Genomic DNA, 18,425 nt, shown 5'->3' with positions numbered 1-18,425 from the left:
TCTCCTTCCTACTGCCCTCTGCCACTTTCTAAATCCCAAGGTTTCCATCACCTTGTTCACTGCTTTATATTTATCTCATTTAATGAACAATGGTGCATTACATAGTCTACTCAATTTGAAAATAAAACAAATGATTAATGCCTAACAAGCGTTACAAGCAAGATTAAAATGAAAAATAGAATATGCATATTCAGACATTTGCAATTATTTCATATCTATTCTCAATCTATCATCTGTTCTAGCTCATGAGCTTGTCATTGTCGTTTTGTACTGAAACCATATTAGTCTATTTAATTTAGTTTACAACTCTAAACAGTCCACTTAAACATTTGGTAGACACAAAATGCTGGAGTAACTCAGCGCGTCAGGCAGCATCTCAGGAGAGAAGGAATGGGTGACGTTTCGGGTTGAGACCTTTCTGCAGACTGATGTCAGGGGAGGGGGTGGGGCAAAGATAGGATGTAGTCAGAGACAGGAAGACTAGTAGGAGAACTGGGAAGGGGAGGGGATAGAGAGGGGAAGCAGGGACTACTTGAAGTGGGAGAAGTTAATGTTCAAACCGCTGGGGTGTAAACTGCCCAAGCGAAATAGGAGGTGCTGTTCCTCCAATTTATGCTGGGCCTCACTCTGGCAATGGAGGATGCCCAGGACAGAAAGGTCAGACTGGGAATGGGAGGGGGAGTTGAAATGCTGAGCCACCAGGAGATCAGGCTGGTTGAGACAGACTGAGCAGAGGTGTTCAGAGGTGGACGACAGTCAATCTCAGCCTGCATTTCATCCTCCAGCACCTAGACCACAAGGGGACCTATGCCAGGATTCTGTTTGTGGACTTTAGCTCTGCTTTTAACACCATTGTGCCAGAGCTACTACACTACAAACTCTCCCAGTTGACAGAGCCTGAACCCCTCTGTCAGTGGATCATCAGCTTCCTGAGGGACAGGAAGCAGCATGTGAGACTGGGAGAGCACACCACGGACCCGCAGACCCTCAGCATAGGAGCTCCGCAAGGCTGCGTACTCTCCCCTCTCCTTTACTCTCTCTACACCAACGACTACACCTCCACAGACTCCTCTGTCAAGCTCCTCAAATTTGCAGATGACACAACCCTGATTGGACTGATCCAGGATGGGGAGGAATCTGCCTACAGATGGGAAGTGACACAGCTGGCGTCCTGGTGCCATCGCAACAACCTGGAGCTCAATGCTCTCAAGAAAGTGGAACTAATTATAGACTTTCAAAGAGATTCCCCCTCCCCTCCCCCCCCCCCCACCACTCACCATCAACAACACCGTAGTCACATCTGTGGAATCATTTAAGTTCCTTGGAACCATCATCTCCAGGGACCTTAAATGGGGGGCCACCATCGACTCCACAGTCAAAAAGGCCCAACAGAGGATGTACTTCCTGCGGTAACTGAAGAATCTGCCACAGGCAATGATGGTCCAATGCTATACTGCTATCATTGAGTCTGTCCTCACCTTCTCCATCATGGTCTGGTTTGGCTCAGCCACCAAGCACGACATCCGGAGGCTGCAACGGATCGTTCGCACAGCTGAGAAGGTTGTTGGCTGCAACCTTCCCCCCATTGACGAACTGTACACTGCAAGAGCCAGGAAGCGAGCGGGGAAGATCATCTCTGACCCCTCTCACCCTGGCCACAAACTCTTCAAAACATTTCCCTCTGAAAGGCGATTCTGGACTGTCAAGGCAGCCACAGCCAGACATAAAAACAGCTTTTTTCCCCATGAGTGATAGTTCTACTCAATAACCAAAGTCTCTTTTTTGCTCTGGTTTATTTTCACCCACATGTTTAGACCGTAATGTTGTATCCTTATTGTTTTGATGTGTTTATGCTTTATTCTTAATTGTTAACTGTATGTTTGTGTTGTCATTTGTGAGCGGAGCACCAAGGCACATTCCTTGTATCTGCATACTTGGCCAATAAACATTCATTCATTCAAACAATCGCCGAGCCTGCGCTTGGTCTCGCCGATGAAGAGAAGTTGACATCTGGAACAGCGGATACAATAGATGATGTTTGAGGACATGCAGGTGAATCTCTGTCTCACCTGGAAAGACTGTTTGGGTCCTTGGATGGAATCGAGGGTGGAGGTAAAGGGACAGGTGTTGTGTCTCCTGCGGTTGCAGGGGAAAGTATCTGGGGGGGGGGCGGTTTAGGTGGGAAGGGACGAGTGGACCAGGGAGTTTTGGAGGGAACGGTCTCTGCGGAAAGTAGAAAGGGGTGGAGATGGGAAGATGTGGCCAGTGGTGGGATCCCGTTGGTGGTGGCCCCTACTCTCCCCTACTCCTAATTCCTCAGTGTAGTCAAGATAGCTATGGGAGTCAGTGGGTTTCCCAGTTCTCCTTCTAGTCTTCCTGTCTCCGACTACATCCTATCTTTGTCCCGCCCCCTCCCCTGACATTAGTCAGAAGGTTCTCGACCCGAAACGTCACCCATTCCTTCTCTCCCGAGATGCTGCCTGACCCACTGAGTTACTCCAGCATTTTGTGTCTACCTTCGATTTAAACCAGCATCTGCAGTTTTTTTCCCCCCACTTAAACATTTCATCGATTCAGATCTTAATTTGTTTTTATTTGTTACAAATCTGCCACAGTTATTAAAGAGTAGCATGGTAGGTTTGGGATGAAGGGATATCCATGGAGTGACTTGAAAATGGATTCCTAATGAAGATGATTAAATGACAGAAGAGTATGGCAATTCTTAGTCCTTAGTCAGTAACCACAGTGACATGTTTTTTCTTTTGATCTGCACAATTGAAGATTTGAAAGTTGTTAGAAGGCTGACATTAATGAACAATATAAAATCCAATGACATAATTTGCAAGATGAACAGGAACAGAGGATTTTTGTCCAGGGCCTTAGTCAACATCTATACCGAAATCTCAGCTCGAATAAGTTGTCCAGTCATTCTGCCATTCCTGAGCATGGGACATTGCTGTGTTACAATTGACATGGTTTAAGTCTGGTCAAAATGCTCGAGGATGCAGTAGTCAAATGAGGGAGCACACTGGATTTGCTGGACTAGAACTATGATGGAAGTCCACGAAATAATTAGAAAAGTTGAGGTTGTTCTCTTTCAAGAATAAAGGTTTAGAGCAGCGTTTCTCAACCTTTTTACCCTTGAAATTATTTACAAGTCTCAGGGAACCCCTACATAAAAATTATTATATATCTTTATTAACTTGATAAATACCACTTAAACAAATAAAACTGAACCCTCTGTGCAAACCTCTCCTGCGTGCGCGGCAAACATCGTTGGGTGCAAGCCTCTCCTGCGGGCCCGGCAACCCTCCCCCAACTGACGGCTCATGGACCCTTTGGCAGCCAGGGAGTGTCCCCATGGGCCGAGGGAGGACAGGAAAGGGGAGAGGGAGCCACTCACCTCAGCCCCGGGCGGCCATCGCGTCGGCCATAGTGAGTTGTGGACCCGTTGGGTGGAAACCTCTCCTGTAGCGGCAGCTCGGCGGCCATGGCCACCTTGTTTGACCGTCTGCCGCCGTGCCGCACCACGGGAGGAAGGTCAGGTGCGGGGCACACCGGGGGGGGGAAGGGGAGTGCATTTATTAATGTTTCAGCTGGCACCCCCCTTGTCCTCATTGGCCACCACTCCCGTCACTGGGGCAGGTCCCATTGTGACGTTGAACGCGGCCGACAGCGAGGGTAAATAGATAACCGGTTGAAGACTTTATTATAATACCCAAGAATTTTCCAAGAATATGCCGTATGTGTATAATAAAATTACAAATATGAAATTAAACACAAAAATGACTAAAATATGCATTTACATATGATTAGCCTATTTATCACTATTTCTCTCGGAACCCCTAGCGACCTCTCGTGGAACCCCTGGGTTCTGGGGAACCCCGGTTGAGAAACGCTGGTTGAGGAATCTTAGTTATAATTATCAAGTCCTAGTATCAGCAAGATGGAAACAGGCCCATCAGTCCAACTCATCCATGCCAAACAAAATACCAATCTACACTAGTCCCATTTGTTCATGTTGAACCCATACTTCTCTAAACCTTTCCTATCCATGAACCTGTTCAAATGTCTTTTAAATGTTTCCAAATATCTGCCACAACCACTTCTGCTGGCAGCTCAGTCCATTTACCCACCGCCCTCTGTATCCCCTCAGGTTCTTGTTAAATCTTGCCTGTCCCACCTTAAACTTATGCCCTCCAGTTTTTTTATTCCCCTACACCGGGAAATAAAGTGTGCATTCACTCTATCTATGCTCCTCGTGATTTTATACATCACTATAAGATTATCCTTCAATCTCTTTAGGAATAAAGTCCTAGCCTGCCCAATCTCTCCCTATAGCTCAGTCCCTTAAATCTTGGCAACATCATCGCAAATCTTTTCTGCACTCTCTCCAGCTTAATGGTGTCTTTTCTATAACAGGGTGAGCTAAACTAATCACAATACTCCAAGTGCAAGCACACCAACATCTTGTGCAACTATAATATAACATCCTGACTTCTATACACATTGCCCTTACTGATGAAAACCAGTGTGCCAAAAGCCTTCTGCAACATCCTGTCCACTTACTGCACCACTTTCTGGGAACGATGTATTGGTATTCCTTGGTCCCCGCATTCTACAATACTCTCCAGGTCCCTACCTTTAGAGATGTTCTAAGTAAGAAATGGATTTGACAGAATAGTTGGCAAAAACTGTTTCACTATTTGATAAACCAACATTCACACATTGATAAAGTAAGTAAAGAAAATGAGGGCGTCAAAGGTTATAGGGAGAAGGCAGGATAATGTGGTTGAGAGGGAAGAATAGATCAGCAGTGATTGAATAGTGAACTAGACTCGATGGCCAAATTACCTAATTCTGCTCCCATGTCTTATGGAAAAGAAGATAAGGAAAATCTTCATAGCAAATTGTAATGCGATGATGTGCCTAATGGGACGATGGAAGCTTGCTCAAAAATATCTTTAGGAATATGTTGGAAAATAAAGAAAGGATGTAATTGCTTGCTTTTTTGATACGTTCACCATGAGGCCAAAGCCTTCTGCTAAAGGCCAGAATTTTAAACAAATACAGCATGGAAACAGGCCCTTTTCCCACAGAATCCATGCCAACCTTCGATCACACTAGTTCTATGTTTTCTCACTTTTTGCATCCATTCCCTTCACACTAGTGGCAACTACAGTGACCAATTAACCTGCAACCCCGCAAGTCTTTGGGATGTGGGAGAAAACCCACGCAGTTACAGGAAGAGCGTGCAAACTCCGCACAGACAGCACCCAAGGTCAGGATCGAACCAGTCTCTGGTGCTGTGAGGCAGCAGCTCTACCGCTGCGTCTCTGTGCTGCCTCTTGATTCTTCATTCTGCATCAGAAACATAAAGGAATAAAATATCTAACAGAGGCATGTTGGAGGATCTGATGCCTTACCTGATTTGGGTGGTAGCTGATTGGTAGGCCGCCTACAAAGACTGGCCCTGTCTGTTGATTGATGAGACGAGACCAGATATTGTGGGATGTGCTGGTCACCATGGTAACTCCAGATAATGTGACTGCAGCATTGCAAGGACGTAGGTCTTGTCTGTGTGAAACATTATAACAGAAAATTAAATATTTTTACATATAAGGCATGAATGTCAATAAATTTTATATTCAAGCTCAACTTTTGGCACCTAAAAATGTAAATAAATGTGGTTAGATGCGCGTTGATTTTATTCTAAAATACAATGCATTGTTTATTTCAGAAGGTAATTGTACAGCCACGTAGCTAGTTCTGAGAGTTAAATCATTGAAGTTCAATACAAATTGCATGTAACTTAAAACTTCCCTCATTCATTCATTCTGACCTATCCAGATCATAGATGCAATGGCAACAGCACAATAAGTTTACAAAGCCAGCAAATAAACTCCGCATTGCGTATACATGCTTTGATTTCTTAACTGCTTGCTGAACATTGCTCATTTTATATTCTATGTTTCAATATAAAAATGTGTAGCTGTCCAATAATCACTTCAGAAGAGAAATTGAATAAATCATTAACTGCAGAAAATAAAAGATATCCAGGGCCTTGGGAAAAGAATCGTGTGTTTCATCATGGTCTGGTTTCGGCAACCCAAATGCCCAGAAACAAGGGAGATTACAGAGACTGGTAGACACTCCTGTGTCCATCACAGGTACTGACCTTAGCATCAGCAAGGGGTTTTATAGGAGAAGCAGCCTTAAAACGTCAGCCAATATCGAAGACCCACAACACACTGGCCACCCTTTCAGTTTGCTCCCACCATCGGGAAGAAGGTCCAAGAATCTGAAGACAGGCCATAAGGCTCAAGAATTGTTTCTTCTCCACAACTATCAGGCTATTGAACACTACACAACACTAACCTCCGTGACTATAAACTTCTATGGACTGTCTTTGGTTGCAGTGTGGACTTTAGTATTTTGCAATAGTTTTGCAGTTATTAATTTTTTAATTCTTATATTTATCTGTCTGTATTGCATTTATGGGCCTGTTAAGCTGCTGCAAGAATTGCATTGTTCTGTTGTTCTTATGAAGATTAAACACCATTGACCCTCTCCTGACTCTTGACACTGACACAAGCTTTAGTGATATCCGGCACGACAACTACAAGATGAATTAGAATTTAACAAAAAGCTGAAGGTTACTCAATACACCTCCAGTAGGAAGAATCATGCTTTTAGCCAACAAACAATCTACTAGAGGACAGACACAGTATGTTGAAATAACTCAGCGTGCCAAAGGATTGCACCCGGGACTCTGGAGCTGTGAGTCAGTAGCTTTACCATTTGTGTCACATTGCCCCCCCAACAATGGTGACGTTTCACCTATTCCTTTTTCTCCGGAGATGCTGCCTAACCCACTGAGTTACTCCAACACTCTGCGTCTTTAATTGTAAACCAGTATCTACAGTTCCTTGTTTCTCTTAAGAAATGGTCATACTTGAATTCCTCATAGGAGGTAAAGCAATCACATCACATTGTACTGCTTTGTGACCCTGATTGTATCCATTGTATTGAGTGAAAATCCAACTGCAGCTCCCAGCACTGCAGGATAAGCAAAGCATAGATGGCTGCAGATCTGAGCAGGGACTTGCTTGAACACTTGGAAACTGGTCCAAGTTTTAGGCTTTTGAGAAGCGTAACAATTTAAATTCACCACATAGAAACCTTTAAAGTTTAGTCCACGTTGCTAGACCTCCACAGAGAAATTGATGTGTAAATATGGTCTGTGGGAAATACCCACTCAGATGAGAGAGCGGAAAATAAAGGAACACTTAGTGATGCCAAAGCTCTGGCAAAAAGGCACACCTGCAGTAAATGTGAGAGTTTTTATTCTGCAAGTATAACTACAAAAGGCTTCTCACCTGATGTGAACAACATACATCCTCCCATCGTCGACTTTTGCAGACGTGTTTGCACTCTTTACTTCTCCTGGAGGCGTGCATAAAAACTGGAACTGAAAAAAAAATAATTTTTGACTTTAAGGAAGCAAAACAAGAAAAAGTAAACTTGGAAGTAAAGATAGTTGTCATTTCAAATAGAAAATTTTACCTCAGTTGCAATTTACTTGATATGGTGGGCTTTTAAATGCACCTCTATATACTTGGTGAGCACTGAAGCACGCCCTTCAGCCCACAAATTTTGTGCCAACCACCACCCTATTTTGTCACCGATCTAAACTGAATTCATTTGACTCTCCCCACATTCCCATCAACTCATTCAGACTCTAAAACACAGCAACACACAAGAGGCAATTATCAGTTGCAAATTAACACACCAACTGAAACAATGGGATGATATTGGACGTGGGAGGAAACCGAGAGCAGCCAAGGAGACCCATGGGGTCGCAGTGAGAACATTGGGACTCCATACAAACAACATCCGAGGCAAGGATTGAACCCGGGACTCTGGAGCCAAGAGTCAGTAGCTCTACCATTTGTGCCACCTTGCTCCCCTGAACAATGGTGATGAGCAAGCGTGAATATTTACCACCTTTTTGGCACTGAACAAGACGTCGCAGTCACCCCCATTACTCATTAATCTCCATTGTGGTAACCGTACGAACATGGACAAGTACATGGATAGAGGTGGTTTAGAAATACATCGACCAAACGTGGGCAGGTGGAGCGAGCATAGTTGGGGCACCTTGGTCTGCATGGACAAGTTGGGCAAAAGGGACTGTTTCTATGCTGTATGATTCTGTAACATAACATGAAAAAAAGGAGGGGAGTAGGCCATATCCCATCCCGACACACCCTTGCTGTCTCTGCCATGCAATAAGATCATGCCTAATCTAATCTTGGGTACACCTCCCCTTGCTGACTGTTCCCTTCAATACACACATCCCCAACACTTCCAAAATCAACCTCTGCCTTCAGTGAGAAGTTGCAGGGAGTTGTGAACGCAGCTCAGTTAATTGAGCAAACCTACCTCCCCTCCATGGACTCCATCTACACTTCAAGCTGCCTCAGGAAAGCAACTAATATAATCAAGCACCACTCACACTACATTCTCTCTTATCCCCCCTCACATCAGACAGAAGATACAAAAGATTGAAAGCACATACCACCAGATCCAAGAAAGGCTTCTTCCCAGCAGCTATCAGACTCTTGAACAAATTTCTCACATGCTAAAGATGTATTCCTGATCTTTCAATCTACCTTGCACTTTTTTTCTCTGCACTTTTTCTCTGTAGCTGCAACACTATACTTTGCATTCTGTTTCCTTCCTGTTTTTTTCAACCACCTGCTGTATTCATGTATGGTATAATTGGACTGTTCTACGTTTTGATCTACCTGGAGAGCACGCAAAACAAAGTTTTTCCATTGTATTTTGGTACGTGACAATAATAAACCAATACCACACGATTCAGTCTCCACAACTTTCTTGGATGGAGAGTTCCAAAGATTCACAGTGCATGGAAGGAAGCAGTTCTCCGTCATCTTCATCGTAAACAGGCAACCAATTATTTTGAAAATATCCCTCCTACTTGATGAATTGATTCCACCACAAGGGGGAACATCGCCTCACAAATGACCTCATCAAGACCTTCCCCGGATTCTATATGATCTTTATTCGAATCATCTTTCTTTCTTGAAATGCTACACTCCCTCATACTTCCATATTCAACCAGGTTTTTGCTACCTAACATCTCCCTGTATGGCATGATGTCAGATTTTGTATGATTTCAGCCCCTGTAAAGTGTTTAGGGATGGGCTACTAAACTGAAGATCAGGTCTGCTATGCTTATAAACTCAAACCTTTATTTTATTCCATCTCCCTTGACACGTGGAGAATTCTGGAAAAATAAAACCTTGATTTCTCAATTTTACCTTGCTTCTCGTCCAGAGTTAAGACAGCCAATTGCAATGCCCTGCCATACATTCCTAACCAATTCCAGAAACCCACCCCACCCCTATAATCCACACACACCTTAGAGACTGAGCATTGAGCCTTGTGGAAGGATTAAAAAGTGATATGATTATCCTGTTTATCTACTTTAAATCATTTCGCCAAATTATAATATCAAACACTTGTACTTCACAAAATCTGAAGGGTCCGTAGAGAATTGACACAGGGCAGTTCATTATCTTCTGTGTAAGATATATCAAAGAAAATTAAATGTCGACAGGTTTGCTCACAATTTAGTTAAGGTTGTAATGTAAGAATCAGAACCATTCATCACAGCTGGAGTCACTTTGTACCTGCAAGAAGCCTTGTTCAATAAAGAGCTTGAAGAAGAAAACATCAGCTGCTGTCTGGCTTTGTTGAGCATAGAAGAGTGTTCCACTGGAGCTGAAGGTCTGGAATCGAACCGAGATGTTGTTTTGAGGTAGCAAATTGAAACCTAAAAATTCCAAGTGCGAATTCCCATGGTATTGAGCATAACTGAGTTGGGAATCTGCAGAGGGCGAGAGAGCAGAAACATTATCAGAGATGACTTTCTAGCTTAGAGATACAGCCTGTAAACAAATGTTTCAGCCCACTGAGACCACACTGACCATTGATCTCCTGTTCACACGAGTTCTACATAATCCCACCTTCTCATCCACACCTTGCACATTCGAGGCACTTTTTACAGCAGTCAATTCACCCACATGACTTGGGAGGCAGGAGAAAAACAGAGCATCCAGAGGAAACACGCGCGGTTACAGGGAGAACTGGCATACTCCACACAGGCAGCACCCGAGGTCAGGATCAAACCCAGGTCTCTGGTGCTGTGAGGCAACAACTCTACCAGCTAGCCACTATGTTGTGCACTGAAAAATTAAAAGCTGAATATGCTAGAAAGCTGAAATAAAAATAGAAATTGCTGGGAACAATCAGCCAGCCAGGCAGCATCTGTGGAGAACAAAAGAGATAAATGTTTCAGATAAAAGGCTTTCAACAAAATCAAATTACTTATCCTTTCTCAAGCCAAACTGAATAAAATGCCCATGTTTTCATAATATACATGCTCCAGGTTTTGATGACAGAATCTGCTTCATTGCAACTTTGGCACTGAAGTTTTGGCTATGAAGTTTGGTATACCTAAAATACATGGCAAGACTGTGAAATCTAATGGAGGTAAAAAGGCCAGAGTTTATCTACTACTTCACCAGTTGTGGCAATTTATTTTCTTTCCTTGTCAATGACAGAAGACCCATCTATTGGAAGATAAAGTACCCAGTGGTGAAGAATTCCAGTAGCCTGCTTCTTCTAAATACACTATATGTACCATATCGCAAATCACCTCATACATTACAGTTGCAGTGGAGGTAGACATGATAGTGGCATTTAAGGGCCTTGGGCTCAGCACACAGATATGCAGGGTTTTGTAGAGAATGCAGGCAGACAAGAGTTGGTTTTGGGATCATATTTGGCACAGACATTGTGGGCCATAGGGCCTGTTCCTATGCTGTACTGTTCAGAATATTGGGAGGAAATAGAAGATAGAAATCTCCATTTACATCAACATTAACTGTCCTCACACTTCCATCCACGGACCACCATCCACACATTAATTTTATGTTCTCATCCCAGGCCCAGTAGGTCACATGCTTGGATCTTGGGAATAAGTTGAAATTGATTAAAAAGATCTACTTACTGCATTCTGTGTTCTATTGAAATCTGCAATATTTTTGCTCAAAGATGAACCGTTCAACATACATCTGATTTGTTCGATTCTCTGCTCTGCTGCAATAGCCTCAATTTAATAGCAATTTGCCATTGATTCCTTGGGTTAAATTGGTGTGATTGTGTCAGTCACTTAGTTGTACTCATCCTCTGATAGTCAATCTCATTGTGGCCAATGGAACTGAACATCATGAGATGGGTCCAATCAGCAAATACACTTTCACCTGTTTTTTTTAGCATATCTCTCTTTCATTTTCTGTGCTTGTTATTTCCTTTACCTTTTTACATTGCACCCTTACCTCACTGTATTTGTGCACATGGCAATGAACTCAGCTTGACTTGATTTAAATTTACCTTGTCCAGCTTGGAAATATTATCTTTGTAATAGTGTGTCAACAGTGCTTACAACTGCTGATTCCAGATTTTTCATTACCAACTCTATAATCTTAACAAACTATGGCAAACTCCAAAAGTGTTGCGGGTCAAATGGAAGAGGGGAAAGCCATTAGTTGAGCAGCTGCTCCACTGACAGAGGTTACAGAGGAGGGATTGAGGGTGTGGAAGGGCTTAAACACAAGGATGCACATCTTGAAGTTGTGGTACTACCTGAGCAAATGCTGGTGTGAGTAAATGAGCACAGCGTGTGATGACACATCCTCCCTAAGGGCCTCACCGATCCACATCACTGGCAGACAGACCAGAGGAAGCCTACGAGCAGCAGCACAAGCACTGCCTGGCTGCTGAAAAACACCAGCACTCTGCAGTCAACTGAGGCCACAGGCAAACAAGCCTCAGCTGTCTCCAATTAGTGGTTATTGGATCAACTCACCTGCACCTCGTCAGCCCTACTCCTTGGAAATAAACCCGGGAGGGGAGGGGAGGGGGGGAAGGGAGGGGGGGGAGGGGAGGGGGGGGAGGGGAGGGGAGGGGGGGGGGGGGGAGGGGGAGGGAGGGGGAGGGGGAGGGAGGGGGGGGAGGGGGAGGGGGAGGGGGAGGGGGGGGGGAGGGGGAGGGGGGGAGGGGGGGAAGGGGGAGGGGAGGGGGAGGGGGAGGGGGAGGGAGGGAGGGGAGGGGGAGGGAGGGAGGGGGGGGAGGGAGGGGGGAGGGGGGGAGGAGAGGGAGGGGGAGAGATGGGGGGGAGGTGGGGGAGGGGATGGGGGAGATGGGGGAGGGGGAGATGGGGGAGGGGGAGATGGGGGAGGGGGAAATAGATGATACCCTGCTACCCGTGTTTCTGGGTTTTTTTCAGGCTCAGAATAAGATTGAGCCACCCAGACAAACCTGAGATTGTCAGCAGTTCCTCTTGAAGCCAGGGGAAGCTGTTCGGATGGATCAAAGTTGCCTTTGCCTCCTCGCTGATGATGAGGGACTGCTCCCTAGAGCACACGGTACCTTAGAGACTCTATTGTTTGACATTGGAAATAAAGCCTATTGTGAGAGTCGCCTTTACTACAAGTGTCAGTGCAGTCCTTGCAAATCTGGTGGTGTCCATGATGGCACAAGGGACAATGGACAGGTTTCCACAGGTGGTGATCCACAAGCCCACACGTTATGGGAGTAGAATTAGGCCATTTGGCCCATCGAGTCAACTCCGTCATTCAATCATGACTGATCTCTGCCTCCTAATCCCATTTTCCTGCTTTCTCCCCATAACACGACACCTGTTCTAATCAAGAATTTGTCTATCTCTGCTTTAAAAATATCCACTGGCTTGGCCTTCACTGCCCTCTGTGGCAATGAGTTCCACAGATTAACTGCCCTCTGGCTAAATAAGCTACTGCTCACCTCCTTTCAAAAAGAGCGCCCTTTAATTCTGAGGCTATGACTGGTCCTAGACTCCCCCACCAGTAGAAACATCCTTTCCACATCCACTCTATTTATGCCTTTCATTATTTTATGTTTCAATGAGGTCCCCCCCCTCATCCTTCAAAACCCCAGTGAGTAGAGGCCCAGTGCTGTCAAACGCTCATCATATCAGGAATGAGGTACCAGAGGAAATGCTTGAGGAAGATACTACAGGTATAACAACATTTAAAAGACATTTGGGGAGGTATATGGATAGGAAAGGTTGAAAATGAAATGGGTCGAACGAGACCAGCACAGATGTGCATTTTGGTTGATATGGATGAGTTGGGCCGAAGAGACGGTTTTTGTACTGTGTGACCATATGACTATGAATGTGAGAGTGTGTTAGGAAGTGGGGAGCAGGATGTGATAGGTATAGAGGGTGCCCAGGAGAACACGTTTAGACTATTAAACAGAAATCATATTCTGAGTTGCCAAGGAATAGGCTTAGATTCTTTCTGACAGCTAAACATATTTTCAAAAACTTTGTAACTTTTAAAATTTTAACACATTGAAACAGAGTTGAGCGTCTCATAAGTGCTTCCCATGATGCAATACAACTCAGGCACAAACCAGAAGAGCAGAAGACAAGTAAAAGAACAGTGGTTGATTTCATGTCTCTGCAGGGTGGGAGTGAAGGAAGTTTGAAAGCATTTTGAACCCAAAAGCATCCAGGAAACATAATTTGATCTGTTCCTCAAGTAAGCACAGTGCCATGCAATTAAAATTGATGTAAATATTGAGAGAGAATTTGAATGTCCAGATAGGACTGGGTTCCCCTACATCAGTTCAGAGAATATATTCTCCAAGACCACATAGGATCCAAATGAAAAGGGCAGGCAACAGAATAATTCTTAGTTTGCAAAATAGGCTTGAAGGGTTAAATTAGCGTACTCTTTTTCATATGGTGCTGTGAGGATAAAAAGATATTGAAGAATAAGTAGGGTGCAATTGTTTATATGGACAGCAGCGTAGCCAATCAGACTTGATATATTTGCCAAAAAAACATTAATTCTGACTGATTCAGCTGGTAACCCAGTGATAGGCCAATCCATACTGATATTGGGTGTTTGGTTTCATTTACTGCATTATATAATCTGTTCATACTTTCATCAAATTCGTGGGAGAAAATTATCTTGAACTAAAGAGCACACTGTAGGCTCAAGACTAAGAACATTTCTTAAGCATTCTCCAGGGATGCAGCCTGCCCTGCTGAGTTACTCCAGTACTTTGTGTCTCTTTTTAAAAAATCATCATGTGCAGTTCCTTGTTTCAACATTCTGCACTTTCAACAGCACAGCACGCTCTGAGGAATCCATCAATATTGCCCGTCTTTCATGTGGGACCTCGAGCTCTTGATAGGCAGGTGAGAACTTGGGTTAATAGCTCACATGCAGATCCTCATCAAAGCTGTCTTTTGTAAGATTGTTTATACTAATAAGTTTCAGGTTCATTTGGTGACTGTGCCAATCATACCTTTTTTCTGGACACTACGGCTGTACAAATTTCCAGTGTTCAAAACAACAATCGACCAGTTGCTAATATAGGGCTATTATCTACTAACAAGGATCCACATTTTCAATTAAGATTGGGAAGTTGTCATGTTTGAGATGCATATCAATTACTCTAACCTTAACCTTAAACAATTTGCATCATATTGTTGGTGTCCTTTTCCTCGAATAAATGTTTATTAAATCAATAAAATTGTTTCTCATGTGTTGATCTTCTGTAGTCCAATAATCCTACATGAATTCAGCATCATTCCCATAGCCAATTAACCTACGACACAAAGATAGTGTATGGAATACCAATTTACCAATAACTGTCACACATAATGAATGAAAATATAGATGGTTTTAGAATCTTATTGCAATCGTGTTGTATCTTATTGAATATAAATAATAAATATACATTAATACATAGATGGCATTTTAACACTCATAAAAATAAGAGTGTAAGAGATAAGAAGAAAAGGTAATTCAGTCTCACAAACCTATTCCAACATTCAATCAGATCATAGCTCTCTAACAGTAACACATTCCCAGTGCTGTGGTTTGAGAGAGCATACCAGCACCCCTAAAGTTAAATGCCATTATTTTGTTTTCAGTCATGTGACATGTATATTTAACTGTGCAAATTGGCACCTTTTTTGTAATAAAAAAAAAAGCAATGACTGTTCCACTTGGATCTGTGTTGTTGAATTAGTTGTATGTTGTGGGATTATTAGACTGCAGAAAATCAACACATTAGAAATAATTTTATCGATCCAATAAACATTTAATTGGAAACAACCGACAATATGATGCATGTTGTTTAAGGTTCACGTTAGGGTGATTGAAGATAGGTGGAGGGACACATAGGGTTGAAGTATTGGGAGAATGGGCAAAGAAGTGACAGATGGAATACAGCGTAGCAAAGTGTGCAGTGCTCTTTGGTAGTGGGAATAAAGTCACAGACTCTTTTCTAAATGGGGAGAGGATTCAGAAATCGGAGGTGTAAAGGTACTTGGCAGTGCTGGTGCAGGACCTACCTGTTCTCCCGGTTGCCTAACACTTTAATTCCCCTTCCCACTCCCACACTGACCTTTCTGTCCATTGTCAGAGTGAGGCTAAATGCAAATTGGAGGAACAGCATCTCACATTTTGGCTTGGGCAGCTTACAGCCTAGTGGTATGAATATTGATTTATCTAACTTCAAGTAACCCCTGCATTCCCTCTCTCTTCATCCCTCTCCCACCCAAGTCACACCAGGTTCTCATTCTCACCTAGCAAACAGCTAACAATGGCCTGTTTCCTTTATCATTGTTACTTTTTTGCATATCTTTCATTCATTATTCTTTATCTCTCTTCATCACTGTCTATATTTCTCATTTCTTTTTCCCATGACTAGTCCGAAGAAGCGTCTCAACCCGAAAAGTCACTCATTCCTTCTCTCCAGAGAAGCTGCCTGTCCCGTTGAGTTACTCCAGCATTTTGTGTCTACCTTAGCTTAATTTGAAAGTTGAATTGGTACTAAGGAAGGCAAATGCAATGTTAGCACTTATTTCGAGTGGACTAGAATATAAAAACTACGATGTAACGCTGAGACCTTATAAGGCATTGGTCAGACTGCATTAGGAATATTGTAAGCAAGATTGGGCCCATATCTGAGGAAGGATGTGCTGGCATTGGAGAAGGTCCAGAGGAGATTTACAAGAATTACCCCGTCGAGGATGAGCATTTGACACCACTGGGGCTGTACTCGCTGGAGTTTAAAAAGATGAGGGGGAATCTCATTGAAACTTACCGAATAGTGAAAGGCCTGGATAGAGTGGATGTGGAGAGGATGTTTCCACTAGTAGGATAGTCTAGGACCAGAGGGCACAGTCTCATAATAGGAAATAATTTTAGAAAGGAGATGAGGAGGCATTTCTTTAGTCAGAGGGTAGTGAATGCACTGCCACAGAAGGCTGTGGAGGCCAACTCATTGGGTGTTTTAAAAGTGGATATTGATAGTTTCTTGATTAATAAGGATGTCAGGGGTTGTGGCGAGAAGGCAAGCGAATTAGGTTGAGAGGGAAAGAAAGATCAGCCATGATTGAATGGCAGAGTAGACTCGATGGGCCAAATGGCCTAATTCTGCTCCTATGACTTTTGAAATTATGATATACATCTTAAACATGTCAATTTCCCAATCGTAATTTAAAATATGGAACCTGAAATATGGAAATATGGATGAGCAGCGAACAAACAGTAAATGATCCCAATGCAGAAATTCAGTAGATCACCAGCCCCAATAGTTTTTTGGGAAGAGAGTTCAGGATTTTCTATTCCCTTTCTGCACAGAAGTATTGTGGGATATTTCTCAATAGTTTGACTTTAATAGTACGGTTATACTAACTTTTTTATCTGGACTCCTTCACTAGTGGACATGGTTGCTCCCTATTGTACCGTGTGCTTTAATCACCTTAAATGTATCAATTGGATCACCATTTTTCATTTGTGGATATGAGCCTCACCTCCGTAGCCGACTCCACCTGGTCTCATTCTGGTTATTGGCTCTATGTACTCAGTGTCAGAGACCCAGGTTTGATTCTGACCTAAGGTGCTGCCAGTGTGGAGTTTGCATGTCCTCCCTTCAACCACATGGGTTTCTTTCAGGTGCTCCAATTTCTTCCCACATCCCAAAGAACATGCAGGTTTGTAGGTTAATTGGCCTCTGTAAATTGCCCTCTATTGTGTATGGAGTGGATGAGCAAGTGGGAGTCATGGAACTGGTGAAAACCGGTGATCAATGGCCAGCATAGAGTCAGTGGGCCGAAGAGCCTCTTTCCATGCTATATCTTTCAATCACAATATCAATCGATATCGTTGTTAAGGCCGAAACATTCTTCCTGACATGTGATCTCCAGAATGGGGACAGTCTCTCTATTGTTAAAACATAATTTCATCCATTGTATTTTTCTTTGTATAAACATCAAAGCTTTAGTAATGTTTTAAATTATTTCTTGTATTAGTCCACTGAGTCCTGGTGATTTTTGTATATGGACTCTTAAATATTACTCTCATATTCCTACCTTTTGACCACTTGGAAAATACTTAGTTATCTTCCTTATCTCTAAAGTGAATGAGTTTACAATTCCCCACCCTGAGCATCATCTACCATGGTATCATCCAATCAATTCATCTACATATGTTTAGTTTAGTTTAGAGATACAGTGCAGAAACAGGCCTTTCGGTCCACCGAGTCCGCACTGATTAGCGATCCCCGCAAATTAACACTATCGTACACATGCTAGGGACAATTCACATTTATACCAAGACAATTAATCTACAAATCTGTACGTCTTCGGAGTGTGGGAGGAAACCGAAGATCTCAGAGAAAACCCACACAGTCACTGGGATAACGTGCCGACAGCACCCGTAGTCGGGTTCAAACCCACATCTCTGGCGCTGAAAGCATTGTAAGGCAGCACTGCTGTGCCACCATGCAGTCCCTTTACAATCTTCTGCACGCAGCTATACTCTTTAGTTTGCCATCTAACTTAATCATGCCATTAAACGTAAATAAACAATTCTGTTTTTCCATTGTTTATAAACTGTGAAAAGGTGAGATGACTAGTGCAATATAGAAAACACATTGTGTTAATCGTCTCCTTTCATCTGACTCTGTTGCCCCCCTCTTTTTACCATCACAGTACAAGGCTATAGATTCCTTCCAATCCCATCAACTTTTACTTTTGTTAACATATTCATATGTGGAGCCCCACTGAATATTTTCTGAATGCCCATACAAGCATTGACTCTTACACACCTCCTCAAATTCATGGGAAGCATCACTATTATTTTAACCAGTTAGACCCACTAGTCCAGACTGCCTCAATCAATATCATAGTTGCTGTTCCAGATTCTTCATCCTAGTTTATGGTCTTGCTTAGAACATTGAGCAACGCGATCACGGTGGCGCAGCGG

General features: G+C 43.2%; 1 protein-coding gene across 1 annotated transcript in view; it reads right to left on the bottom strand.

Moving 5' to 3' along the window:
• LOC144593848 (protein eyes shut homolog) overlaps positions 1–18,425 on the bottom strand; it is a 348,998-nt gene that overhangs the window by 39,266 nt on the left and 291,307 nt on the right. The window contains exons 14-16 of the mRNA XM_078399967.1: positions 9,720–9,916; positions 7,380–7,471; positions 5,427–5,577 (exon numbers count right to left, since the gene is read on the bottom strand). Coding sequence (XP_078256093.1) covers positions 5,427–5,577; positions 7,380–7,471; positions 9,720–9,916 — 440 coding nt within the window. The remainder of the gene's footprint in view (positions 1–5,426; positions 5,578–7,379; positions 7,472–9,719; positions 9,917–18,425) is intronic.

The sequence above is a fragment of the Rhinoraja longicauda genome, chromosome 5, assembly GCF_053455715.1.
Source record: "Rhinoraja longicauda isolate Sanriku21f chromosome 5, sRhiLon1.1, whole genome shotgun sequence".
NCBI lineage: Eukaryota > Metazoa > Chordata > Chondrichthyes > Rajiformes > Arhynchobatidae > Rhinoraja > Rhinoraja longicauda.
Note: the sequence above shows the minus strand (reverse complement) of the source record. Positions and strands in the feature narration are given on the sequence as shown.